Source organism: Aythya marila (assembly GCF_965140915.1).
Source record: "Aythya marila genome assembly, chromosome: 21".
Lineage (NCBI taxonomy): Eukaryota > Metazoa > Chordata > Aves > Anseriformes > Anatidae > Aythya > Aythya marila.
Window position 1 is genome coordinate 6,068,759 of NC_139062.1, and position 26,945 is coordinate 6,095,703.

The following is a 26,945-nucleotide window of genomic DNA, read 5'->3' on the forward strand; positions in this document are numbered from 1 at the left end:
ATGTCCCCTCCCTCCATCCCTGCCCCACTCAGCGTTGGCACAAGCGTGCTGCGGGAGGAGGATACCGAGGAGGAGCGGAGCCCTGCAGCGGCTTTCCCCCCATCCCCCGGGGGGGGTCCGCGGAGGGCAGGGGGCGTCGGGCTGCGGGGAGGAGCGGGGCGGAGCGGGGCGGGGAGGCTGCGGGGCGGCCATCCGGGCACCATGGCGGCGGAGGAGCTGGCGGAGAGGCTGGGCCGGCGTTTGGGGATGCACGAAGGAGAAACGGAGCAGCAGAGGCGGCACGAAGCGGAGCAGGGACCGGGATCGGGATCGGCACCGGGATCGGCACCGGGATCGGCACCGGGAGCGCTGCCCCCGGGCAGCCCCGCGGGGAGGGCGGGGGGCGCAGAGGGGTCCCCCGGGGGGGGTCGCCGCCTTTTCAGCCCCGCCGCGGAGTTCCGCGAGTTCTCCCGGAGACAGCTCCGCGACATGGAGAGGCTCTTCCGACAGTGAGTTGGGGAGATTTGGGGGATGGGGGGGGGTCCCCGGGAATGTGTCCCCCCCCCACCCCTCCCCGCTGCAGCCTGCTGGAAGCCCCCCGGTTCCCTGCAGGAGGCACCCCCGGGGTCCCCCTCCCAGCCCCATCCCGGGTGTAGGTGTTTGGGGGTGCCCTGGAAGCCCCCCAGCCCTTGTAGGAGGGACCCCCCCCCAGGTCCCCTGTTCCTCGCAGCCCCCCTCTTGGCTCCCTGCAGGAGCAGCCCCTGGGGTGACCCCAGCCCCGTGCAGGAGGGGATCCCCAGTGTCCCCCCCTTGGCTCCTCACAGGAGGGGTTCCCAGTACCCCCTGTTCCCTTGCAGGAAGCCCCCAACCCTAAAACCCTTGCAGCCCCCACTGTGTCCCTGGAGGTGGCGGGGACACCCCAAAACCTTGGGGATGAGGCCAGGGAAGGGGACAGAGGAGCAAACCCACTCCTGCCACAGATCCCCGAGGAGAGGTGGGGGCAGCGCTCCCCCAGCCACACCAGGACCCCTGGGACCCCTGCCCTGGCTGCGTGCACGGGACCGGGCTGCAGCAGCAGGTCCTGAGCAGGCAGGTGGCACGTCCCCGGGGTCACTTGTCACACCGTGTGTCCCCTACGACTGCGAGGCTCAGTGCTGCAAGCGCGGCTCTGTGAGCTCGGGGCCCTGCTGCGCTGCCCTGGGTCAGCAGGAGCCAGCGAGGGGGACGCTGGCAGCAGGTGCGGAGGTCTGGAAATTTCCAGGGGAAAACGGGAGCTGCAGCAGCTCCGAGCCCAGCTCTGACAGGCCCAGGGGGTGTGCGAGAGTAGCCGGGAGGCAGCGGGACAGCTCGGAGCATCCTGGAGGGTGCTGTGAGCTGAAACACAAACCCAGCGTGCTGCACAGCATCGCTCGAGCCCTGCCGAGCGCCAGGCGAGGAGGAGGAGGAGGATGGCACGAAGCTGCTGCCCCCCTGAAGCACCAGGCTTCACCAGGGCTGCGGTGTGGACGGAGGCAGCCCCGCGGTGCCCGGGTGTGCCCTGGCCGGGGCTGGCGCAGCAGATGGCAGCGGCGCGGGGTCTGGCGGTGGAGCCGCGGGCGGCAGCCAGACGTGTGTGCTCGCACGCGCCGCAGCGAAAGGAGCAGCGAGGGAGGTGGGAGGAGAGGCAGCGGCGGCGGCCGCGTGGCCGGGGAAGCTGTGAGCAAAAAGGGGGGGTCCCCAAGGGGAAGAACGAGAGGTAGGGGCAACGGCCGGGCTGCGGAGACGAGCCCAAACCACGCTGCGCTCGCTGCAAGCACGCCACGTGAGCGGTTTGTCCTTTCTCCCCCCTCTCCCTGCTGTGTTAGAAGGATTGCGACAGGAGAGGATGCAAAGCCCACCGCAGTGGATGCAGAAATGCACGTTTGCTGCGGTGGCCGTGGCCAGGGGCTCGCTTTGGAGCAGTGGAGCTCGCCAACCCCGCGCTGCCACCAGCGCTCGGAGGCAGAGCGTGAAGCTTTTGTGCCCCCCAGGCCAGCTCGTAGCGGTGCAGGAGAGAAAAGGGGCTGCGGCTGTGCTGTGAGCCGAGCAGACCGCGGCAGCGAGGGGACAGATGAGTCACAGCCCCGCAGAGCTGCCTGTGTCGTGCTGAGCGTAGCAGCCGCGTTTCCTGCAGCCTTAGAAGAGAGAAGTCAAAAAAAAAAAAAAAAAAAAAAAAAAGAAAAAAAGACATGAGGTGTCCCCAGTGCTGCCCTGGGCGAGGCGTCAGCCCGGCACGCTGGTGGGGGGCGTTGTGCCTGCTCCTCTCTCCTCCTCCAGCTTCGTGGTGTGCCCCGTGCGGCGAGGCAGCGCTTCCTGGGGGTTCAACACCTCCCTCCCGTGGGCCGTGCAGCGAGGAGGGGAGCAGCGCCTGCAGCACACGGGCTTCATCCCGTGGTCCTGTGCAGCGCTGGCTGCGCGCTTGGCAGCATCCCCGCGGGTGCCGGTGCCAGGAAGGGCGCTCGATGGGCAGGAGGAGCGAGGGAGAGCTGAAGATGCTCCTGGGGGCTGTTAGCGGTCGGATGGAGGCGGCGGTGGTTTGGCGAGGCCGTGGCCGAGCTGGCAGGGAGCGATAACGGTGCGATGGGGCTGTGCTGCTGGCCCGCAGGTACGACGCGGGGAGGGACGGCTTCATCGACCTGATGGAGCTGAAGCTGATGATGGAGAAGCTGGGAGCGCCGCAGACGCACATCGGCCTGAAGAACATGATCAAGGAGGTGGACGAGGACCTGGACAGCAAGCTGAGCTTCCGCGAGGTACGTACCAGGGCTACGGGGCCGGGAGGTGAGCCCGGGCTGTCCCTTGGCAGTCCCTGCACGCTTGGGTAGGGGACAGGCAGCTGGGAGCTGGTGGTGACGGGGGCAACCCCGCTCTGTGTCGCAGTTCCTGCTGATCTTCCGCAAGGCGGCGGCAGGCGAGCTGCAGGAGGACAGCGGGCTGCACGCCCTGGCCCGGCTCTCCGAGATCGACGTCTCGACGGAGGGCGTGAAGGGAGCCAAGAGCTTTTTTGAGGCCAAGGTAAGGGCCGCGAGCCACAGCGGGGGCTGGTGGGGTGGCGGGGACCTCTGTGGACGTGCCGCTGTCCCCAGGCGCAGGCCATGACCGAGGCCAGCCGCTTCGAGGAGGAGATCAGAGCAGAGCAGGAAGAGAAGAAGAAGCAGGCGGAGGAGCTGAAGCAGAGGAAGGCGGCCTTCAAGGAGCTGCAGTCCGCCTTCGCGCAGTGACCGCGGGTCAGCGCCGTGCCGGAGGGACGTGGCAGTGCTGGGGGGGCCTCGTGCAGGAGGATCCATGCCTGGCTGTGTCCTGCCAGCCCCTGTCCCCGGAGCGGCGCTCGTCCCCTGGGTGTCGTCGTGTCTTGCATGCGCCGTGATTTGGGCCGGGCTGGGTGCTGTGCCGCGGGTCGGTGCCCGTCGGCGTCGCTGCGTGTGCGGCACGCCGGTGGCACCGGGAGCGTGGCGAGCCCCCGGGGCCGACCTCTGTGGCAGCGGGGCGAGGGCCGGCGGAGTCGTTGTCTGCGTGTTCGGTGTCGCTGTATCCTCTGTGCGAAGCGGGCAAGCGCCAGCCCCGCCGTGACCCTCAGGGTCAGAGCGGAGGCGGCCTCGTGTCCTCTCAGATTCTGTTTATTTTGGTAAAAGATGTCTGGAAAGGCCCCCGCAGGGTGGAGAAGCTTTATTTTTTTTGTGTTCGTCGTCTAAGCAGCCTGAAGGCGCTCCAGCGAGCGGTGCCTCCCGTAGCTCGACCGCTGTTCCTTTGGGGAAGGGTTGTCCAGGTGGCCGTAATGTCAAGGGCGGTGTTTGTCTCAGCTGCTCCTTTCAGTCCGTGGCACGGGTGTGTGTTGTGTCTTTTTTTTTTTTTTTAAATCCCAAATAAAGATTATATTTCCTAAGTCTTGCAGCTGCCTATGCCTGGGGGATGGCAGGGAGCCGGCTGTGTGGTGGGTGTTTAGGATGGGGGGAGAGGGCTCCTGGAGCACGGCGGGGAGGGGACTGCCACCCCCAGGGTCCCCAGCTGGCTGTGGACGGGTCACAGCCCCCCCCGTGACGAGGCGAGCGTGGGTGCCACGTCCACCCCCTGGGACGGAAGGGTGCGTGCAGGACAAGTGCATCCGTTCCCAGGAGGGCTGAGCTGCCCCGATAAGATCTCACGAAATAGCCGGGGCGGTGGCACACAGGCAGCCCGTGCTGTGTGGGACATCGCCACCTGGCACCAGAGGGTCGCCAGGGCCCAAGGCCGGGCGGTGACCCTGAGGCGCTGCGGCCGTGCTATAAGAGCTGGGGGTGCCCCGGTGCCGCCGCACCACGACTGCGACCATGCTGGGGGCTCTGTGTCTCGCTGTGCTGCTGGGCTACGGTGGGTGAGGAGCCGGGGCTGGGGGGGACAGCGTGTCCCCCCATGTCCATTAATGTCCCCCGGTGGTCACTAATGTCCCCATTTTGGGTGTCGTGCAGCCTATGGATGTGGGCAGCCGGCGGTGCCACCCCAGCTGGGCGCCCGCGTGGTGGGCGGTGAGGATGCCGTAGCCCACAGCTGGCCGTGGCAGGTAAGGTGCAGGGGGTGGCAGGGGCTGTGACACCAGGAACCCATCCCGGGGCTGGCGGCATGGGGACGGGGTGACCAGCACCCCCCCCACCACCACCACGCTGCGCCTGTGCCCTCCCAGGTCTCGCTGCAGTACAGCCGCAACGGGGACTGGAGCCACACGTGCGGTGGGACCCTCATCGCGCCCAGCTGGGTGCTGACGGCCGCCCACTGCTACAGGTGGGCAACGGGGAAGGGATGAGGGACCCTGGGGGGGGTCCCAGGGTGCTGCTGCCGCCACTGATCCTCGCTCCGTGCCGCCGGCAGCTCGAGCCTGACGTACCGCGTGGTGCTGGGTGAGCAAGACCTGACCGTGGAGGACGACGGCGCCGTGGTGGCGGAGGTGGAGGAGTTCATCGTGCACGAGAACTGGAACTCCTACCTCATCATGTAGGAGAGGGGGTGATGGCAGCAGGGAGGGAAGGGGCTGCGGCCCCGTGCTGGGCTGGCGGTGGGGTTTGGTTGTCGTCCCCCCTTTCTTCTCCACGGGACTTCTCCTCGCAGCAACGACATCGCCCTGATCAAGCTGAAGCAGCCGGTGCAGGAGAGCGAGAGCATCCAGGCGGCCTGCCTGCCGCCCAGCGGCCTGGAGCTGCCCAACGACTACCCCTGCGAGATTACGGGCTGGGGACGCCTCTGGAGTAAGCAGGGGGTGGCCGTGGGGGGGGTAAAGGGGACGGGGATCAGGTGCTGAGGCTGTCGTTGCAGCGAACGGGCCCCTGGCTGACGTCCTGCAGCAGGCGCTGCTGCCGGTGGTGGATTACAGCACCTGCTCGCAGAGCGACTGGTGGGGCTACCTGGTGCGCACCTCCATGGTGTGCGCCGGCGGCGACGGCGTCGTCTCGGGCTGCAACGTGAGTGCGGGGAAATTTGGGGAAGAACGGGGGCGGGGGAATGTCTGCGACCCCGTAATGGTGGTGGTAACGCCGTGTGGTGCTGTGCCTGGGCAGGGGGATTCAGGCGGCCCCCTGAACTGCCAGCGCGAGGGGCTGTGGGAGGTGCACGGCATCGTCAGCTTCGGCTCCTCCTGGGGCTGCAACACGTACAAGAAGCCGACCGTCTTCACGCGGGTGTCTGCCTACATCGACTGGATCAACGAGGTGGGTGCCTGGCCCCCCCGTCACTGTTGGGGTCTCCCTCGTTGTCACCCAGCCGCGGGTCTGACCCTGGGGCCTCTCTTCTTGGCTTCGGCAGAAAATCAACGCCTACTGAGGACGTGCGGCCGCTGTCACCTGCCGTGGAGCTGTGGTGCAATAAAGAGAAATAACCAGCTTTGTCTGGCCCTGTGGTTACTGGGGGGGGTGGACGGGCTCAGTGAGGCAAATCCCAGACCTGCGGGGAGCAGGGGGCTGTGGGCATTAAGGCTGGCCACACATTTTAGGGTAGGAGAGGCCAGGCTGGGGCTGAGGGGGGCCAGTAAGGGCCCCAGAGGTGCACTGGTCGTGGTTTGGGTGCCCCCCATGTTCCCCAGGGCAGGGGCTGCACAGTGGCAGCCAGCTGGGGCAGCAAACACTGCAGGGGGTGCTGGTGATAGGGGTGGGGTGGTCGTGCCTGGTGTGTCCCCAAACGGGCTCCTTGGGATCACAATCCCAGCAGGGTTGGGTTTGTGGTGCGGCACCACAGGGCAGGGGTGGCAACGGTGCCAGGGCCAGGCCCTGTTCTCTGTGTAGGAGAAAACCCAGGGGCAGTTTCTTTGTGACCAGCTGCCATTGTCCTGTCGGCGTCAGCCCCGTCAGCATCAGCTCCCCCAACCCAGGGAGGTGCCCACGCAGTGCCCCTACCCCCTCATGGCCAAACCCTGTGGTGTCGGGCATCCAGTGAGGCAATATTCTGTGGGCAAACATCGAGACACAGCCAAAAACACCAGAGGACTGTGGTGTGAGCCCCACAGGGCCCTGACCGATTTAGGGTGGCTGGTGGTGCTGCAGGTGGAGCCACCTCGCCTTGCTGTGGTGTGTGCCTGGCATAGCAGGGAGACAAAAAGAAGTGGCTCACTTTGCTCTAAAAGTAACGTTTATAACAAAAGTAGTGTAAAGTATTGAACCTGTTTTTATTTAAGACTGCATATCAACTGTATAATTATCCACAAATACAATTTAAAAGTAGAAACTACCCGTAGGTAGCAAACACACAGACAGTAAGAGTAATAAAATGTACTTTCTAGAAAGTACAAAGTGCTAGGTAACTATAGCACACGATAGTGTAGATAGGCACGTATATATAGAGAGAGGTAATTTTAGTACTCTAGATTATACTATGCCAGTTATCTCCTCAGAAAACTTGGACAACATAGTAAAATAAATTTGTACTTATCCAGTACGTGGGTAACTTTGCAGCACTCAGTTACTCACACAGTACTTAGGTACCTGTACAAAAAAATAGAGATTTTAAACTGGTACTTTGTACGTTGTATGGAGTCTAATAAGGAAAAACCATAACTGTATACAAAATTTCATACCTATTTTTCATTATTTCCATAAATACAAAGTAATCTATAACTTGTACTGGGTAATCTATTACTTATGACTTTATCTACTGTCAATGTTTGATCTAAGTACAAACATTATGTAATAATTGTAAAGAAAAACTACCTCCATTATTTATACTTCATGCTTGCAATAAATTTACACGTAGTGATAGAGAATTTATAGGTACTCAAATTTTTGTTGACAGCATACACAGAAAGTATTTTACTAGCTGAAATTTGCTTAGAAGTGCATAATCGAAGTAGTTTGTCTGTATACAGGTAAGTTGGTTAAAAGTTCTTTTATGCAAACAGTAATTTAACAACTCTCATACTCCTCATACACAACCTACGTGTAGTTACAATGAGATCCTCCACGCAACCTTTGGTTATGCAAAAGCTGTTGCCCGTTACACGAGCGTGTTTACACCTTGCTGTTGTTCCAGTAATGACCTCACGTCGTCAAATGAATGCATTTTTAGGGTGTATGTTTTTGTAAACAGAAACGGACACTATCATTTGCGAGTGTTTAAATACATGTGGATAAGTACTTAGATCTTTCCTATACAGAAGTACAGTGCTGATTGCTTACCTTACTTTTTCTTTTACTTGCACACACAATGTTCGTACATAACCTTATAGCAAAAGTAAGTACACTTAAGGGTAAAGGTACACATTTGAGCATCACATGGCCCCTGGTCACTGCAAACACCCCTTTGCTAGCAATGTGGGGGAAACAGACCACAGTGCGATCTGGATTTGCAGTGCTGAAAACAACCCCACGGGGCTTCTGAAGTGCTGAAAGCCTCGTGCACCAAAAAGGAGCTGTGAAGACCCACCCAAGTGCTGTGGCCATGTGGCTGTTGGAGCAGCTCTCTCCACCCTGGCCTTGTTCTGCCACAGGAATCGGGCCAGGAGGGTGATGGCCAGCCTGCACATCCCTTCCCCACCTGCCACAACACAGTTGTGGCTCCTCAGGCTTACAGATGCCTTCCCTTTAACTTGCAAACACATACAGTTTGTGACCTGAAAATGTCATCACAACTACATGAAGTACCTTGCAAGGGCTTTGATGCTACCAGAACTGATATTTGAAGGAATCCGCATCAGTTTCCTGCAGTAACGCGCTTTCAGCATCCACATGGTTCCTCTGAAGGACATGCTCCCCCTTCTCTGCTGCATTAACAGCAGAAGACTAAACTTTTCGAGCAAGGTTTCTTGCTCTGCACACTTTAGGCATTTCTACACGCTTAGGCTACACATTTAGCCTCTGGCACATGCTGAAAGGGCACACATGAGAGGGAACGGATGACAACAACACAACGGAAAAGATTTTTTGCCTTTTGTTTTATTGAGAAAGAAAAATTGTTGTTGGAGAAATCATTCCTTTCCATTTATTCCATCGGTCGATTCCATTGATTCCCTCAATCAGCTAGCCAGGCAGCAGAGGACACAAACACGATCACCAGAGACCAGCACCAAGAGGCAGAGCTCAGCCACGTCACGGCCAGGTAGAGGCCCCGGCCCCGTGAACAGACGATGGGGCTGATGGTCCTGGCAAAGGCGATTCCTTCAGATGCCCCTTCCTCATCGCTAGCACAGGGCCAGTCCTCATTTTATTGCTATTTCACAGTGACGGCTGCTCACAGATCAGATTTCTCAAGACGAGCATCTCCACAGACAGACAGAGGCCACTGGGAGCACTCGGTCCGAGCCACAGCAGGCACAGCTTTTGTCCAGCCATAGGGAAGTGATTTTCACGTCGGCGGGGAGCTCAGCGCCCACTTGTCACTTGCACATGAAGAAGAATTTCTTACGGAGGAAGTTGAAGCAGCCTGGGATCTGCTTGAACTTCCCCTTGGCAGATACGATGTTTGCCACCTGGGAACAGAAGGACAGCTTCAGGTGCTGAGCGTGGGACTGACAATTTTTTAAGGCGATTTTAAGGCAAACTGACAATTTTTTTAAGGCAATATTTTTTTTTGGGGGGGGGGGGATTTTCCTGACAAACTAAAAGCTGTGTTTTCAAGACTACGTTCAGTAACGTCGCTCCTTTTACAAATGTAGGCCTGCCTGCCCTGACTGATGGCAGCTCAGGTTATTGCCTTCATCTCTTTCAAGACTACAAACAGGAGGAGGAAAAGTAATAAAGTAATTAAAAACAACAAAAAAAAGACATTTACCCGCAGCAACATGGTTAGCAGGTCTTCAGAATGGGCATGCAGTCCCAGCATGCTGTCCAGCGTTTCCACATACCACGATCCGCTCGACTTATCCCTCCAGGAGACAAAACCTTCAGAGAGAGGAGGAGAAATTACTCCTACAGCTGTTCTTATTTTGCTTCACACCTCCAAGTGCCCTCTCCACCAGACAGCTGCCCCTAACTTTGGCCATGAAGCTCAGAATCTTCCACCAACTCAGCAAACCAATCCAAAATCTCTTCACACCCATTGCTTCTGCCTGATATTGTGAAAGATCTGCTCATCTTGATGCTACAAGAGGCTCAACTGTTGCTAAGAAAGGGCCAGCTAGTGCCAAACAAGCGTGCAGAACACGGCTGTCTTTGTACGATGATGGATACCAACCACATCGTGACATGGCAGTTTGGCAGCAGCTGCCTCCCCCAGATCTCCAAAATCTGGCTGCAGAACTAGGAGGATGGCTCGGGTACAAGTCTAGCACCCTTGGCACCAATTGCTCTGTACCAGGCAAATGATTTGCACGAGCTATCTCACCTGGAAAGGTTGAATAGGACACCAGGATGTCACTGGGTGTGGGCAAACTGGCTACGGCATCTGGCTCATCCAAATTACCCGAGGGAACCTGGAAAGGAGTCGCGTCCGACTCTACGGAACTTCTGCAAGTTTCATCTTCAGGTGAATCGCAATCCACTTCAAATCCATGATCTTTCTGGTCTGCAAAAAGCAGAACAAGAAACCCCGCTGCTCTCCTGACACATTCAGCAATCGTACATCCTCCATTATCAAGTGATGGGAAAAAAAAGCACAGAAATGCTGTTACAGAAATGCTATTTTCCCAAGGAAATCCTCCAACAAAACAGAGCTTTTCTGCTCTTTGGCCCTACTGCTGGAGTTGGTGCCATCAGGATATTCACGCAGGTGCCCTCGGGCTGTGCTTCCCTGCTAACCTCATGGCTAAATACCTGGGGCAGGCAGCACACCCTCCTCCCGTGCTGCATTCCCAGTTGTGTGAAAGAACTACTCCAGCGCATACAGGCCGGTTCTGTCCTCCTGTGAGATGCTCACGTCCGAGTCCTTTGACTCGACCCACATTAGAAGTAAGAATACACAGCTGGGAACACCAAAAAAGGGCTGGAGGAAAAGGCAATGGACAGAACAGGAAGGAGAAGCCAAAGCCTAACTGTGTTTGAACAGCCTGCTTACACGTCTGGAGCTAAAACAAAGATTCACCTCCACCACAGGCCTGGATGAAGAAGAGTTTGGGTTTTCCTCTCAAACTTGGGCAATTGGACCCATCGAAATGTTTCACAATCTTTTCGATTGGAATACTTATTCCGTCCGTTCCATAAATCCCTCCAGGAAACTGATTATGGCTTGTCTGAAAGAGGAAAATCCAAGAGCTACTAACACAGAAAGAACGGTGAGCTCAGAGGACACCTGTTTCTGCATGAGTGCTCTCTTTTCTGTCTCTTTCCAGCATAAAGTTACCAGAATAAATCTCACTTCCTCATATTTGTGCAATTATGCGTGCTGAAACAGTGAAGGGATGTCCAGAAGGCATTTAAAACATCCTAAATCCCAGAAATTCGACCTCCCTGATTATCCAGCTCCTATCCCACCTCCTCTTGCAACGGGTTTTTTTACCCTCTGGGACAAAGGGCACACAACGTACGACATTTTTGCAAACAGCTGCTCTCCTCTCGCTTCGAGGCCTACAACTTGGGATATTTGGGCCTTTAGTAGAGCTGGAGAACCAGGAAGGGCTCAGGAACTACGGCACAAAGGTCAGCACCACCTCCCTCTGCTCTATGCCCACCATCTGGTTCTGAATTGCAGGAGCTGCCTTCAGAAGCTGAGAGCACTTGTCCAAAGGCTGCCTGACCTTTGGAACAGCACCACTGGCTCGGGCTGCAGTTTTTACATGTTTTTTTTTTGAGGTTTTCTCTCCCCCAAATATGAAAGCGTTAACTCCCTGCTGCTTCGGAAGAGAGGCAAACCTACCTGACAGCCGTGGGACAGGATGACCACCAGGCAGCAGTCCAGGGCACTGTGGTCCTGCTGCGCCAGACTGCGCAGCTTTGCATTGATTTCCTACAACAAAAACATCACAGTAAGGGTTTGCAAACCACACGCTGGCCACAGATTACTACCTGGGCCCTGCTCTATTGGCCTGTCCCAGCTGTGCTGCTCAGAATAATCCAGTTGATCTCTCTGCTGTTTTCTGTCCAGAAGTGGGATGACACAGACCCCAAACACGTGCCCCAAAGCAGAGTATTTCTGTAGTTCTGTCACTTCACATCGCTCGCTTTATCTAAAGAGATTTCTTTCCTCGCTGCATCCTTCACAGTGCAGGAATGTACATGAAATATTGTTCTACACAACTCACCTGCTGAGATGCACTGCTCCTGATTAGGAGGTGGGCTGGCAAGCAAATCACCTCGCCTTACTTTTGACAGCTGCTCTGGCTGCCTGCCTGCCCTTCACAACTCTGAGCAGCAGATGAGGCGCACACAGATAAGCAAATCAAACCCCTGGCTACACCCAAAACAGAGGCTGTCAGAGCTATGATGGAAACAGAGCCTCACAGTTTCCCTATAAATCACATCCTGGAACCAAAACTCAGCCAGCAGGGTGAATTGGCTCCTTTCTGCCACCCTCACCTGAGCTTTGAGATCCCTCAAGGTCTGGACGCGGAAGCACAAGGACTTGAAGCGCTTCTCCAGCCTCTCGCAGTCCACGTCGGATCCAGTTCGAGTCGACAGACCGGAGTCTGGGCTGAAGGTGATGTTGTTGATGATCAGGCAGTGTCCGCACGGGTCTGCCTTCAGCTGGTACACCTGGCACGCACAAACCCAGAAGGGAATTTTTAGAAGAGTCACGTTTAAACACCCTCTTATACTCAGAGCGTTTGCAGCTAGCCAGGTGGGACACAAGAATGGGAGGTCTTAAAGCAGCTCATCTCACAGATTTTCCACAGCTCTGCTACTGTAGGATGAGGGGGAACAGGCTAAAGTTGCGCCAGGGGAGGTTTGGGTTGGATATTAGGAAGAACTTCTTTACCAAAAGGGTTGTGAGGCATTGGGATGGGCCGCCCAGGGAAGTGGTGGAGTCACCATCCCTGGAGGTCTTTAAAAGACGTTTAGATGTAGAGCTTGGTGATACGGTTTAGTGGAGGACTGGTTAGTGTTAGGTCAGAGGTTGGACTGGGTGATCTTGGAGGTCTCTTCCAACCTAGGTGGTTCTGTGGGTAAGTTTCCAGGAGCTTTTTAGGCTCACTCACCCAGAGAGCACACGCAATGAGCCAAGACACCAGGCAGATCAACCTCCTTGAGACTCAGACCGTGCACCAACTACAGCAGAGCAGCAATTTGGGAGAGCTACCCAAACCCTTCCACTGACACAGCCACGAGCTTCACGCGGCCAAACCATCCACCCCACATCAGGAGCAAGCGAGCTGCGTGCTCAGAAGGTGGCTCCCAAAAAACACCTTTCCAAATCCTGACTGCTTGCTTCGCTGCGAGCCTCCTGGTGCGCTCAAGCTGCCGCACGTGCTTGTTGCTATTTTCCCTGCTTCTATTTTTCAACACCGTGATTACCAAGTCACAACACTGCCTCACAGACAATACACGCCTGGGTGCCTGAGGAAATTATTAGCTGTCTTGCTGGAAACTGTTTAAGCACCACATTTAGCTCCATGTTGGGTTATTTGTGGCACAGCTACGGTGCTCCTAAGGAGGAGCTGGCTAATCATTGACCCTCCCTGAGCCACCCGGCCTGGTTACAGCCCAGAGCAATTCCTTGAGTTGTGGAGTGTGAGAAGTGGCTGTCACAGCTGCAGCAGCTGTGGAGCTTTGTGCTGTAGGATTTCTTCAGTCCAAACACAAGTTTAAACCAAGATAAGCCTCTCTTTTTGACATTTTACTCCGTCTTCTGAGGACAAACACTATCATCTTCAACCCTGCTCTGTCTTTTCACTTCTCAGAGCACAGGCAGACACATGCCACATGCACAGAACCTCCAAGGCAAATGGCAGTAAAGAACTCAGATAAAACAACAGACAAACTGGAATAGAAAGAAGGCAAAAAAGGATCTAGAGTACTAACCAGGTTCTGGTCGCTCTTGTCGACAGCTGAACCTACAACACACAACAGAGAAGTTAGCACTTAATGAGGAGTTGTTATATCCCTTCTTCACATCAGCCCTGCCCTGTCAGCTGTAAGGTGGGGGTGACACGAGTGAATTCCCCCTTCCCAAAAGCAGCACGGGTGCCAGCCTGGCTCTGCCTGAGAACACCCTGGGCAGAACAGGGCGCTGTTATCTGGGAGGAGCTGCCTCCAGCCTGGCACTCCTCCGAGATGGTTGGAAATTCCCATAAAGGGAGCAGTAACGAGCCTCCTGACAACGTGCCAGGAGGAACAAGGAACTGACGGGGTGCTGAGACCTTCCTAAGGGCTACTGGGACGTTGCTTACCCTGGGCTGGTGCAGGAGGTGCTCGAAATTGTTCGTTCTTGTCTTGGACCGGGATGGACAAACGTTCCACGGTGCTCTCACCTGTAACAGCACAGGACAGTCACCTCTTTCCTCCCCCACTGCTTCACACTAGAAGCAAACAGCCTCAGTTTCCCAAAAGGGCCAGAGCCTGCAGCAACGTTGCTGCAAAGGGGTGATATGACATCGCTTCCAGTTTTCCCTTTTTGGGCTCAAAAACCAGCTGGGTCTGCACACAGATACACACAAGCTGTGGGGCTGCGCACAGGTTCAGCAGAGCATGAGACAGAAATAGCAAGAACGAAACAAAATCCATTTTCAACAGGGGTAGAATGGAGAGTCCGAGCAAAAAGAAGGGGAAGGTGGCTTGTGATGCTGCCAGAGGGCAGCTGGAGCTTAACAATTCCCCCTGCTGGGAAGGATGACGCTCTCCCAGCAGCTCTGCAGCGTCCCCTCTATGCTCCATGCTCCGGGATAACAAAACCAGGACCTCCCAGCCTGCTCGCCAGCCCACTGCACTTCCAGGGCACGAGGAGCTCTGGCTGCCACCCCCTGTCCTGCACCTCACCAGGCACAGAACCACCTCAGTACTTACTTTTACCACGCTTTTCTCCACTCGGCTCCAGCTCCACAGGCCTCAGGTCGACGGGCTGTGAGGGCAGGCTCCCGCACGCCTCGCTCAGAGCATCCGCCAGCTCTCCCTGCCCCGTGTCCCGCAGGATCGAGAGGAACACGGGGAAGGCCTGCTGCCCGCGGCTCTCCAGGTCGATGACCAGCTGCCGGACCTGCTCCCTGCGTGTGCGGTGACTCTGTGGGGGCAAAAAAAAACAGGATGAGGCTCAGAGGCACCCCACCAGCCGTGCCCCCCTGCTGTCCCCATTCAGGTGCCTCAGAAACAGCCAGGGAACGGGCCCTAAGTTGCAGGGGGGAGCAGGACGAGGGGACGCCCCTGATCACAGGACCCCTGTAGCCAGCTGTAGGATCCCATACACAGCTGTGGGGCCCTATAACCAGCTATAGTGTCCCAGTAAGTGGCCATAGGGACCAATACTTGGCCAGAGGGTCCCAGTAGGCAGCCGTAAGGACCTGTACCCAGTCATAGGGTCCCAGTAGGTGGCCGTGGGGCCCCATAGCCAGCTGTAGGGTCCCAGTAGGTGGCTGTAGAGACCCATAACCAGCCGTAGGGTCCCCCTAGGTGGTTGTAAGGTCCTGGTAGGTGGCCACAGGGACCCGTACCTGGCTGTAGGGTTCTGGTAGGCGGCCATAGGGCCCTGTACATGGCTGTAGGGACCCAGAAGGCGGCTATAGGGACCCATACCCTGCTGCAGGGTCCCAGTAGGTGGTTGTAAGGTCCCGGTAGGCAGCCGTAGGGACCCATACCTGGCTGTAGGGTCCCGGCAGGCGGCCTTAGCGCCCCATACCCAGCCGTAGAGCACCGTACACGGCCGTAGGACCCCAGTGCCCAGCTGTAGGGTCCCAGTAGGCAGCCTCAGCACCCCATACCCGGCTGCGGGACCTCAGGACCCTTCCCACGGCTGACAGCCTCCCTGAGGCACCCCAACCACCTCACGGTACCGGTAGGCCTCCGGGGGGGGGGGCTCCCCACCTCCCCACCTCCACCCCCTCACCCTCAGCTCCTCCAGCATGGCCTCGGTGAACACCCCGCGCTCCCTCAGCGGCTCCCAGAGCGGCTCCGGCCGCAGGCGCTCCACCAGCAGCACCCGGCTCCTCCTCAGCGCCCGCCGCCGCCGCTCCTCCATGGCGGCCCCGTCACCACCTACCCCCCCCCCTCCCACACCGCCACCTTCCCGGCATCCCCCGCGCCGCCGTTGCCATGGCAACGGCGGGGCGGGCGCGCCGGAAGCGGCGCGGGGCCGGGGCCGGGGCCGGGGCCTAGGCCGGGGGCCGGGGCCCGCCATGGAGCTGGGCCGCACGGGCCCGGCCTGCGCCGCCGCCGCCCTCCTCCTGCTGCTGCTGCTGGCGGCGCTCGGAGAGGCCGAGTTCGACCCCTACCGGGTGCTGGGAGTGGGGAGAGGCTCCAGCCAGGCTGATATTAAGAAGGCGTACAAGAGGCTGGCGCGGGAGTGGTATATGGGGGGGGTGTGGGGAGGGGGAGGGGGCACGGTTATGGGGTCCTGGGGTCGGTTATGGGGCCACGGGGCTCGGTTATAGGGTCTTGGGACCCTGTTATAGGGCTCCGGTGTGAATCTAAATGGCCCCGGTAGCCGGCCGTAGGGCCCCGGGACTCGGATATTGGGCCCCGGTACCCGGTTATAGGGTCACGGTACCCGGTTATAGGGTCCCTGTACCCGGCCGCTGGGCCTTGGTACCCATCTAAATGGCCCCGGTAGCCAGCCACGGGGCCCCAGTACCCTGTCATAGGGCCCCGGTACCCGGCCATAGGGCTCCCGTACCCGGTCAAACAGCCTCAGGACCCAGTCAGGGCCCTGGTATCCATCCAGACGGCCCCTCTGTTTGGCCCGAGGACCTCTCCGGTGTGGCAGGGAACACCCGGTGAATTGGGGACACCCCTGGGTGCGGGGTTGGGATGAGGAAACCGACCCCACTGTCAAAGCCCGGCCCCAGTGTGGAAGCCTGGCTCAGGCAGGTGCTGCAGGACTCTGGGTATCCCCCCAGAGCGGCCGGCCCCTTCCCTCAGGAATACAGCCCCTGTCCCTCGTTCTGCCCCCAGGCACCCCGACAAAAACAAGGACCCGGGAGCAGAGGACAAATTCATCCAGATCAGCAAGGCCTACGAGGTAAGGCGCTCTTGGTGCTCAGCCCCATCAAAGCTTTAATTAATAAGCTGAGGGACCTGTGGTGCACGCCGCTTTGCTTTTTCTCTTGACGTTTACACAGAAGAGGGCTGCTGGTGGAGAGGTTTGTAAAGGGGTCAGCCCTGTGCTCCCTGAAAAGCCTCTGGGGTAGGAGGAGAGCATTTGTGCTGCACCCACACAGCCCCAGCTGTGTCACACAGACACGGGAGCGTCCTGGGGCTGATGTAAGCCATGGTCACTGCTGCCCTGCTTGGGACAGCTCAAATTATTCCTCGTGGAAGTTCTCTGTAGGACTTCTTGCTGCTTAGGGAGCGTGTCAGCACTTTGTGCTGCGCTGAAAGAACCCTCAGTGGTTGAGGAGAGCGTTGTCACGTCGCCACCCAGACCTTACGTAAGGCAACTTTTCTTCTGTCATCTGCTCCCCAGATTCTCTCCAACGAGGAAAAGAGGGCAAACTTCGATCGCTACGGTGATGCCGGGGAAAGCCAGGGCTTCTCCCAGCACCAGCATCGCCAGTTCCACCACTTCCACGAAGGCTTCTATTTCGATGAGTCCTTTTTCCACTTCCCCTTTAATTCGGAGAGACGCGACACCTCCGACGAGAAGTATTTGCTCCACTTTTCTCATTACGTCAACGACATCGTGCCAGATAGCTTCAAGAAACCTTACCTCATTAAAATCACCTCAGACTGGTGCTTCAGCTGCATCCACATCGAGCCCGTGTGGAAGGAAGTTGCTCAGGAACTGGAGGCGCTGGGTAAGGACGAGGCCGTTTGGGTCGGGCGAGGCTTCCCGGTGGAACGAAGCTGGGGAAAAGTTTTCTGCCCACAGCTGCAGCGATCGCCTTCAGCTTTGGAAGGCTAAATTTAGGCCGCAGAATGCCTCAGAGATTTATCCACCATCCTAACCCTTTCTGGGGCATTAATAGCAATGTAATTGATGAGGCTAAGCCTTAGGAATGAGGGAAGAAAACAGGCTCTCCTACTGACTCACAGTTTTGTCTCTCTGTACGCAGAGGTTTCACTGTCATTCCCTCAGGCACCCCAGGGACGTTGAGGGCAAGGTGCCTTTACCCTCGTCTGTGTGGCGAGCGATTTAGCCAGCGGCTGACGCTAAGAAATGACTGTGTGGCCGAGGGCTGATCTCTGAATGCTGCGGGGCTCTGTCCTGAACTTGGATGGCTTCGATAAGCAAAGATCCCTGCAGAATACAGCACCTGGTGGGAAGCCATTACCTGAAAGGGCTGCGAGTGAAACCTGGGGGCTTAGCAGCCAGATCAGAAACGTACCTGGGTGCCAGCAAGAGACTTTCTACTTGCTCTCTCCGTCCCCAGCTTGTTTTTCTTGCACGTGTGTTCCCAAAAACGTAGGCTTGACAGGCAGCAGGACACAAAGGCCTTCTGGTCCCTGCTTGCTTGTCCCCCAGCGGGTGTTCCTGTAGGGCACGCAACGTCAGCGGGCAGAACAGAAGAGGCCAGCACGTTCCCTCTCTCCCTTGATAACACTACTAATTTTAAATATATGAGTTTCAAGGGACTTCAGTAGGGAAGTACAGAGTTAGGAGGGGCTGTGATCCAAACAGCTCCCAAGGAGGGGCCTGGAGAAGAGGAGGGGTCTTAAAACTCAGCTTTCTGTTCTGGGGGGTTGGCTCCGTGATCTTTTACGTGGATTTGCTCTCCCATTGCAGGAGTGGGCATCGGAGTTGTCCACGCCGGGTATGAGAGGCGCCTCGCCCATCACCTAGGGGCTCACAGCACGCCGTCGATACTGGGGCTGATGAACGGGAAGATAACCTTCTTCCACAACGCCGTCATTCGGGAGAACCTGCGGCAGTTCGTGGAGAACCTGCTGCCGGGGAACCTGGTGGAAAAGGTTGGTGTCAGCGAGAGGGGCGTGCGGCGTGCTGGTTGGTTCTTGTGTCTGGGTAGTCAGCTCTCTTCAGCTGTTTCGGTGTCAAATCCATTTAATTCAGCCCAAGCTGTGAGAGGATCCGAGCAAGGCTGGGGAAGCGAGGTGTGCTGAGAGCTGTAACTACACCTACAAACCCTGGAGGTGGCTCAGAAGCAAGTGTACGACAGGCTCCGTGTCACTTCTTCCCTCCGTGGCAGGGCTGCTTGCCCTACTGCCCATTTAGGCCAGCAGTGCGGCGTCTGCTGCTCTCGCAGTTGTATCACCCCATGGCTAACCAGAGCCACGTGAAAGCTGCACATTTGTGACCATTTTGGGTTGTTAGCTGGCAGGAGCTGCCTTCCAGCCCTTGGGTAACATGGTGCAGCCCTCATAAACCTAGACATGAGCTACCTGCTGCCTCCTCATTGAAGAATACTGCGGTCCTGTCACTCAGCTGTGACAGCTGGAAGGACAAATCAGCAGCCTTTCTGAGACACCTGAGCAGCTTTTTCAGGCTCGGCTCAGGCCCCTAATCGTACAGCTCTGCACGTGTCTAACTGTCGTGAGGCTACACTAACGTTCTGACTCTGTTTAAAGATTACAGATAAGAACTACATCCGCTTTCTGTCCAACTGGAAGAAGGAAAACAAGCCCCACGTCCTTCTGTTCGATCACATGCCGGTTGTGCCGTTATTGTACAAGGTAACGCAATTTCTGGGGCTGGATTTTGACTCGCTGATAAACCCAGCTGTCCAAAAAGAAAACGCAGGGTTGTTGTGAGCAGGGCTGGACCGCTGCCTCTGCACAGTATTGCCCGTTCTAAGAGGGCGAGTTAATTCACAGCGGTCGGACACAGCACGGCCAGGAGGAGGAGGTGGCTTCGCTGCCCCGACACGGGTGTGGCTTGAGCAGATGTAAAGGGGTGGGCAGGTTTTGGGGCTGCCAGCCACAGAAGCACGCTAGCCTAGTAAGGAGAGCTTTTTGCAGCACCCTAACTTGGGTTATTGGAAAGGCCGTTTCCTAAGAAACCCCTGCTGCCGTGCAAAATGTCAGCTTGTAAAAAAAAAAAAAAAAAAAAAAAGCTGTGGATCCATTAGGGCTGTGTGTGCGGTAACCAAGAGCACGCAAACTGCAGCTCAGCTAGGGAACAGAGCGGCCGTTACCTCTTCCAGCACACACCCGATGGCATCTAAACAGCAGGAGGTGCTCTCGAAGCCACGTTAACGTGAGCACTTGGGGGAAAAAACATTGTTGGCTCTCTGATGTAAACGTCTGCTGGCGCTTTCTTCCCGTCCAGCTGACCGCCTTTGCGTACAGAGATTACTTGTCCTTTGGTTACGTGTACGTCGGGCTCAGAGGCACCGAGGAGTTGTCCAGCCAGTACAACATCAACGTCTACACTCCGACCATGATGGTCTTCAAGGAGCACATCGACAAGCCCGCGGATGTCGTGCAGGTAGGGCTGCGAAATGGGCGCAGAGGTTTTCTCAGCAAGCACGCGATGAGAAGTTGGCCAGTGGCACATTTCAGAGTAAGAAGTATTAATTCTTCGTGGAACCTCTGGCTTTGGCAAAGAAAGCAAAGACCTAGGAGGGAGGTGGCTTGGTAAGCGCCAGGTATGGGTGGCTGACCTTCTGTCGAGGAGAGCTGCAGGTAATGTCTTCGTCTCAGGCCCTCAGAATGTCCCAGGGCAGGGTTTCAGTGAGGACTGTGATTTTTCCAACAGCTTTACTCTTCTCAGACTGCTTAGTGACCCCCTCTGCTCTTTGTCCTCGCTAGGCAAGAGATATGAAGAAGCAACTCATCGACGACTTCCTTTCCCAGAATAAGTTCCTCATGGCAGCCAGACTCACCAACCAGAGGCTGTTTCAGGAGCTGTGTCCCGTGAAGAAGTCGCACCGTCAGCGGAAGTAAGGTTCCTCAAAAACCCATTTTGTCCCCTAAAACCTCTAGAGGGAGGAGGGAAATGACTGCATTGGAGGGTGCTGGGCGTCCGTGCAGTCTGACAGTTTTTGTGCCTTTACTGGGCACATCTTGGGACAGAGGGCGAGTAGAAGGAAGGAGAGATGGGGTGGCAGGCTGGAGAGCTGATCACACAGAAGGCAGGCTTTCAAAAGCATGCCCCAAACTAACAGGTGGGGTTTCTGTCCCGTCAGGATCGTTCTGGCTAGCAGAAAGAGAGCTCTTACTCTGCCCTGTCCCTTGTGTTGCCCAGGCACTGCGTGGTCTTGCTTACTGGAGAAGGCGATAAGTTTGCTGAGGCTTACAAGGCGTTTTTGACTTTTGCTGTGGCCAACACGAAAGACGTGCTGAGGTTTGCACACATCTATAACGAGCGGCAGCCGGAATTTGCGGACGCCTTGCTGATGGACGAGGAGAAGTACCGTGGAAAATCGGCCGTGAGCGTTACCTTTGTTTTCTTCTGCTGCTTCTTTTCTCCTGTTGTTCTAACTCGCATCCCTCTGCGTAGGGTGCTGTACCTTGAGCTGACTCCTAATTCCGGGCAGGGATTTGAAGCGTAACATCTGTCTCAAACAGAAGTACCTTCCTGTCTGACACCTGTCGTGTCATTGCTTTGTCCAGGTGGTCATTCTGGAGAGGCGCAACAGCGCAGGAAAGGTTGCCTACAAGACCTTGGAGGAGGCCTGGCAAGGCAGCAAAGAGGACAACTTCATCCTCCTGGACCTCCTGGACCAGCTTAGGACGGACCCTGGCCTGCTCTCCTCAGAGACCGTCCTGGAAGACTTGCACGATGAGCTTGCTCCTGTAAGTGCTTGGCATTTCCAGCTGCTTCACACCTGTGAAACCTTCTCGGACAGTTCTGTTACAGTCGTTAGTGGGAACTGCACCTTAAAATAACAAGGCACAATTCTTAGCAGTTTACTTGCTCGGGGAAGGAAGAGCTTCCCAAGCAGCTTTGGGCCTGGGGTTTGGTTCAGAGGGGTACAAGTCACATCGGTGCTGTGGATAGCAGTTTTGTCACTCGCCTTTTTCTTTTTGCCTTTTTCTCAAACAGATGTTCCTTATCCGATGGTTCTATTCCACGCTGGATTACGTCTTGGACTGCTGGGACAGTTTGTTTCACAGTAACTGGTATGGATTTAGTGCTCACGAGTCTCGACAGGGAGCAAGATTGCTTCTCTCTTGTTCAGACGCATAGTAGAACCAGGCTCAGATTAACAGGAATGGAGAACATACCAAAATAGGCAGGTGCCTGTATTCTCTTGAGGTTAAGGTGGAGAGATGTGACACCACAGTGACGATAGCTTCTGCCTCAAGCACTTGCCTTGAGGTACAGCATGGATATTACACCTCTGAAAATAGGCCAGCCTTATCTGTTGCTGCTTTTCACCGTTTCCCCTTAGCCTTCATTTAAAATTGATCCATTTTTATCCTCCTCCTCTTTTTGGGGGGGAGCAGGGTAGCGCTCCAAATCTGCATCACATTTAAGACCCCTGAACATAAACCAAGTTTCTGGGGAAACTGCAGGGTGTTGTTTGAGGCAGGCAGCAGCTGAAATTCAAGCAGAAACCATGCAGCTCACAGAGCTGATTGCTGTTTGCAAATCTTCCCTCAGGCGAGAAATGATGCCCCTGCTGTCCTTGCTCTTCTCTGCGCTCTTCATTCTCTTCGGCACCGTTATTGTTCAGGCTTTCAGGTGAGTGCATGCCAAAACGTCCTAGATCTTACAGTCCAGCCAGCAGCGTCTCTGTCCAAAGCGGCCCTTTAAACAAACCCCAAATAATTCCTTTGCAGTGACTCCAGCGACACGAGAGACTCTCCTCCCTCTGAGAAGGAAGAGGCGACCACAAAGACTGAGAAGAACGACACAAACTTCAGCAAAGAGAGTAACAGGTTCCCTCTCTATTCTCTCCAGAACGTTTTCTGCTGAGTTACTGTTTGGGGAATGACCGTGGAAAGAGGGAGCACAGAGAGCGTTAGGCAGAGAAGCGCCAGAGCTGCGTGGACGTAGAGCAGTCATTGCAGGGGGCAGTGTGGGCACAGAAAGGCACAAGGGAGTGGCATTTAGCAGGACGCTGGGCAGCAGGGACATGGGTTCAGAAATTTAGTTACTAAGCAATTCCCACTACCACGGGAGAGAAATCAGCTGTGTTGACAATCCAGGATAAAATGGGACTTTACAGCAGGTCTCATTGCATCCAGCTACTCCTCCCTATCATACATAGAAGCCGTTCTTCCTCTCTGTGCCCCTCATAACCTCTTGAGTTTGCCCCAGACAAGATCCTCTGTGGAAAGGCAAAGGTCTGACACGCTTGTTGAGGAAGATCCAGCTCTGGCTTTTGCAGGTGCAAAAAAACTGGCTTGGGGAATGATTGTCATAAGGCAGGGGGACAAGTTCTGTTTCCCTGACCTTGTTTGCTGCCGTTCCTTTGTTGCCCTTTCACTCGGTCATTGTTTCGTTGCAGCAGGGTTCCCAAAAAAGGCTTTGTGGAGGTGACCGAGCTCACAGACATCAACTATAACAGCAACCTGGTGCGCCTCAGGCCGGGTCACATGAACGTGGTCTTGATCCTCTCGAACTCCACGAAAACCGCCCTCCTCCAGAAGTTTGCCTTGGAAGTCTACACGTTCACAGGGTAGGTTGGGCCCTTTCTTAGGTTTCTGGTCATGTTTTAACTCCTTGCCTAATGCTGCTCTGATGAAAAGTTGGGAGTGGTTTGGGCTCCGCCAAGAGGGAAAGGTTAGAGCAGACAAAGCAGCCTCCACACACGTTAGTAGTGATGAGCCACCAAAAACCGAGCAGCCTTCCTCGTCCTTCACTCAGTGAAGGTGGACGGACGGGTCTAGCACTGCTCCTGCTTCTGCTGTACCCTCATTCCAACCCTCGTGGGGTGCTGCACACTAGTAATTGTCACCCGTACTGAAGTGGGTTAAAAAAAGGAGCTATGGAAACGCAGCTCCCCCGTCCCATAGACCTGCAGCCTGACTTGGAAGCCGTGCTCATCCTGCTTCTCTCCTCTGCTCTCCTCCCAGGAGCAGCTCTCTTCATTTCTCCTTCCTCAGCCTGGACAAGCACCGCGAGTGGCTGGAGTACCTGCTGGAGTTCGCGCAGGACGCCGCTCCCATCCCCAACCAGTACGACAAACATTTCCTGGAGCGTGACTACACGGGCTACGTCCTGGCCCTGAACGGCCACAAGAAATACTTCTGCCTCTTTAAGCCTCACAGATCAGGAGACGAGGGGGGAACCGTGGGGTCGTGTGAGGACTACGATTCCCCGCTGCACACCGAAGCCAGAGGGAAATCCTCCTGCAGCCCAGGGTCTAGATCCATTAAAAACAAATTGCATAAATTGTCCTTTTGGATGGAACGCCTTCTCGAGGGCTCCTTACAGAGGTTCTACATCCCCTCGTGGCCCGCGCTAGACTGAGGGCTTTTAAAGAGATTCTAACACACTTTTTATGAAGATGACGAGGGACCGCTCTTTCCGGAACAAACACACAATCGTGATGAACGGACCTTACCTTTCAGATGAGTTCTCTGAGGGACGGCGACCAGAAACAAATCTCTCCCCGTATGCAGAGCCCTGGAGCGCAGCGAAGCGCGCCGAAACGCCCTCCACCGAATCGTTCTCACGTTTGGATGCCGTGCTGCCGCAGAGCCAAGAAGGCCGTTTCCCCCTTCTCATCCTGCCACGTCTGCTTCCCGAGCCACCCTCGCCCCATCTCTCGTTTCACCTCGGTCAAAGAAAATCCCCGACTTCCCGGCCGCGGCGACTCGGTCCGGACTGAACGCGGCCAGTTCCGCGGCGCGGGTCGTGGTTCTCTCCCCCTGCCCCTTCCCCACGTGCTTAGCCCATGGTGCATGGTGTAACAGTGGCAAGACCCTACAGACCCTCCTCCAAAAGGCTTCCCACCAGTCGTACCGATCGGCTTTCCCGGGGTAAGTGGCCTGGAGGGTGGCCAGGAGCTGCTCCCTCGTAGCAAACCTGTAGCTGGGACTCACCTGCGGGGCGGGCTCGTAGGCGCTCTGCATGTTTCCTGCTCCTTGTGTAATAGTTCCACGTGCAGCTTCACCAGCTAAAACCGTAACCAGGGAGGGGAAGGGGTTTTGCACAGCCGTAAATACTGTAAAGGTGTTGAGCCATTTAAATGTCACATCGTTTCCCAGATGCCTTTCTGCTTCTGTCGGTTTTAGACTTATGTATCTTAGAGCCATAACTTTACCTGTGTCCTCAGATTGTAGGCATACGCTGCTGTGAGCCAGTAGATGTGTAAAAGAAACTCTACCTAGCTGCTAGGGAGCCGCTTCGGGCTCCTTTCCAACACCCTTACATCCGTAGTACAAACCGACCTTTCGTTGTATCGAGGAACCTAACTCGTCGGTGACCGCGTTCTTGAAACGTTGCCCCAGCAGTGCTGTTATCTCACCAGACCGTCGCTGACGTGCGAGGCTCGTTTTGTTTCAGGTGCGGGTTTAAGATGCTTCAGCATCTCGCCCGTTTCGGTCCTGCCACAAACTTGTGTTTCTCAACATGCAGGCTGCCTTGGTTTTGTTGTTTTTTTTTCTTTTATTTTTGTTGCTTTTTGTTTTGTTTTTCCTTCTTGAACACATAGGTCTGTGTACAGCTAGAACAGCTGCAAAGCACAGCTTGGTTTATGCTTTGCTCGAGCAATGCTCCGACAGCCACTTCCAGCATGGAGGGGGAAGGAGGCCGCCCGGTTGTAAGGCAGAGGACGGCAGCAGCAGGCTCCCAGTTGCTTTCAGCTCTTCAGGTGATGAAGCAAAGCCAAAGGGTTTCTTCCTACAGCCAGGACTGAAATCCTGCAGGCTTTGTGTTCCCTTCACACCGCTCCGGGGCAGACCCTTGCGGTGTCTCCCCCAGCTGCACAGTGCAGGAACCCAAAACCTGCTGTGGGAGTAGCTTGCAGAGCATCAGGTCACAGGGCTGCCGAACCACGAGGCTGGGAGCGGGGTGCCCTTTGTGTGAGGCTCTGCCCCTGATCCTAAAACACTTCGTCAAGCACGTGGCGTTGGCTAAAAGCTCACTCCACCCTTGCCTTCTTAGTTACCACCGCACCCGAGCGGGTGACCCCAGCGCTGCCCGTGCTACCCCCTGACCTGACGTGAGGCTACTTAATTTTAGCTCAGCGGCCTCTGGGCTGCAGCTTGTGCTGTCGCATGAATGAGATGTTAGAAATAGGGAGGGGGAAGGAAGGAAGGAAGCTACGAGGTGCACACATAGTGCTGCATCGGCCTGCCGTTGGGAGGCCTGATGGCATTTGGGCTGGAACGATCGCTGTAGTGCGCTCGTGCTTCTCCCCAAGTCGCTGTGCAAGGAGGTAGCTGGAAGGAGGTCGTAGCCAAGTGGACAGCTACCAAGGGGAAGGCTCCACGTAACTTTTAAATGCTTGTAAAAGCAAATAGAATCATGTACACACACACACACACACTATTTGGGTAGGGAATGAGCATCAACAAATCCATCTGCCAGCTCTTCAGCTAGTCAGGAACCTGAAGAAAACTCGACACTTAATTTAGGAAAAAAAAAAAAAGTGCCTAGTTGTACTACAGCAAGGGAATCACCTCTGCCCCAAGTAAGAAAAAGCTATGGCCTTACGGCCTTCAGGATACAATTCCTGTGATGCACGCATGCTGGAACCCTTTTATTTTTGTTTTAGCACAGCTGAGCAGCCCCGTCTGCCTGAGTTTTGTTGGCTGAGCACTTGCAGCAGCCCCCCCAAGCCAGCCAGGACTACAGCTCCTCTGTAGCTGCGACCGCTGCTGTAACTCTGCCCCTCGCTGCTTTCGGCCAGCCCATATTAACTCGGCTGCAGGTGTACAGCACCCACGTGTTGCTCTTTAGCAGAAAATCTTTCAGGGGCTGCAGCACGTGCCAAACTGGTCTAAAATCATCCATTTAGGTAGTTGTGGCAACTGTCACGGAGCACTGGGTGCTTGCTTTCTGGTAGAGGAGCGTGGTCAGAGGCCTCTCAGCTGCTGCTCACACCTGAGAGCTGTCCACCCTCTCCCAGCAAGTGCAAGCCGTGACCTCCCCCTCCCCAAGAATTTTCTAACCTGCCACCCACCCCGCATCCTAACGTGTCCTCAGCAAAATGCACTGGCTATTGTTATGCACATGGTAGTTCGTAACCCAAAGATTGAGGGAATTCAGTCCTACCGCACTATTTGGTGACGCCCAAGCAAACACCCCACTCAGAAACCGAAGCAAAACGTCCTTACAGCAAAGGGAAGCAGGCCCCGAGTCTGAAGGTCGTGCACAACTCTTCCCTTGGCTGAGCGTGGCAGGAGCAGCGACTCCACTCCTGCTCTCTGAGAGCCTGCCAGAACCAGGACGCTAACACAGCCTGAGAAGTGGGACTGAAAACAAAGTTCATATTTTGCACTTTTGATACTGGGGAGGGAGGGAAATTAACTTATTTGGCAAACTTGTCTTGTTTGTTTTATTTTCTTTTTTCTTTTTTTCTTTTTTTTTTTTTTTTTTTGTATTTGTGACCAGGCACTGATGTCATTTTGATTTAAGGCGATTACAGATTCGCAACCAAAATAAACTATTTTAATGTGTGATGA

General features: G+C 55.9%; 4 protein-coding genes across 6 annotated transcripts; 3 read left to right on the forward strand and 1 right to left on the reverse strand.

The window, feature by feature from the left end:
* Window positions 1-201: 201 nt before the first annotated feature.
* Window positions 202-3,881, forward strand: EFHD2 (EF-hand domain family member D2; the record flags this gene model as incomplete). The annotated part of the gene is made up of 4 exons (XM_082776841.1): window positions 202-488; window positions 2,603-2,750; window positions 2,878-3,012; window positions 3,084-3,881. The coding sequence occupies 4 exons, from the start codon at window positions 202-204 to the stop codon at window positions 3,216-3,218; spliced, it is 705 nt and encodes a 234-aa protein (XP_082632967.1). The 3' UTR covers window positions 3,219-3,881.
* A 397-nt stretch (window positions 3,882-4,278) lies between these two features.
* On the forward strand, window positions 4,279-5,844 carry CTRC (chymotrypsin C). Its single transcript, XM_082777214.1, has 8 exons — window positions 4,279-4,344; window positions 4,443-4,534; window positions 4,655-4,752; window positions 4,840-4,962; window positions 5,077-5,213; window positions 5,281-5,426; window positions 5,523-5,672; window positions 5,767-5,844. The coding sequence occupies exons 1-8, from the start codon at window positions 4,305-4,307 to the stop codon at window positions 5,782-5,784; spliced, it is 804 nt and encodes a 267-aa protein (XP_082633340.1). The 5' UTR covers window positions 4,279-4,304; the 3' UTR covers window positions 5,785-5,844.
* Window positions 5,845-8,366: 2,522 nt separating this feature from the next.
* CASP9 (caspase 9) lies at window positions 8,367-15,490 on the reverse strand. Its single transcript, XM_082776998.1, has 10 exons — window positions 15,355-15,490; window positions 14,322-14,535; window positions 13,709-13,789; window positions 13,341-13,372; window positions 11,898-12,074; window positions 11,239-11,328; window positions 10,468-10,615; window positions 9,772-9,951; window positions 9,220-9,329; window positions 8,367-8,917 (listed from the first exon to the last, which is right to left on the reverse strand). The coding sequence occupies exons 1-10, from the start codon at window positions 15,484-15,486 to the stop codon at window positions 8,825-8,827; spliced, it is 1,257 nt and encodes a 418-aa protein (XP_082633124.1). The 5' UTR covers window positions 15,487-15,490; the 3' UTR covers window positions 8,367-8,824.
* A 117-nt stretch (window positions 15,491-15,607) lies between these two features.
* DNAJC16 (DnaJ heat shock protein family (Hsp40) member C16) lies at window positions 15,608-26,942 on the forward strand. 3 transcript variants are annotated; one of them, XR_014318907.1, is made up of 15 exons: window positions 15,608-15,813; window positions 16,419-16,485; window positions 16,930-17,260; window positions 18,190-18,374; window positions 18,990-19,094; window positions 19,690-19,848; window positions 20,172-20,302; window positions 20,608-20,791; window positions 20,976-21,158; window positions 21,409-21,485; window positions 21,970-22,050; window positions 22,149-22,247; window positions 22,820-22,990; window positions 23,388-24,296; window positions 24,593-26,942. XR_014318907.1 is itself a non-coding variant. In XM_082776925.1 (14 exons), exons 1-14 carry the CDS (start codon window positions 15,644-15,646, stop codon window positions 23,782-23,784), a joined length of 2,340 nt encoding a protein of 779 aa, XP_082633051.1. In that variant the 5' UTR covers window positions 15,608-15,643; the 3' UTR covers window positions 23,785-26,942. The 3 variants fall into 3 exon arrangements, 2 of the variants coding, with proteins under 2 accessions (XP_082633051.1, XP_082633052.1); XM_082776925.1 differs by having other exon boundaries at window positions 23,388-26,942; XM_082776926.1 differs by having other exon boundaries at window positions 22,823-22,990; window positions 23,388-26,942.
* Window positions 26,943-26,945: the final 3 nt, after the last annotated feature.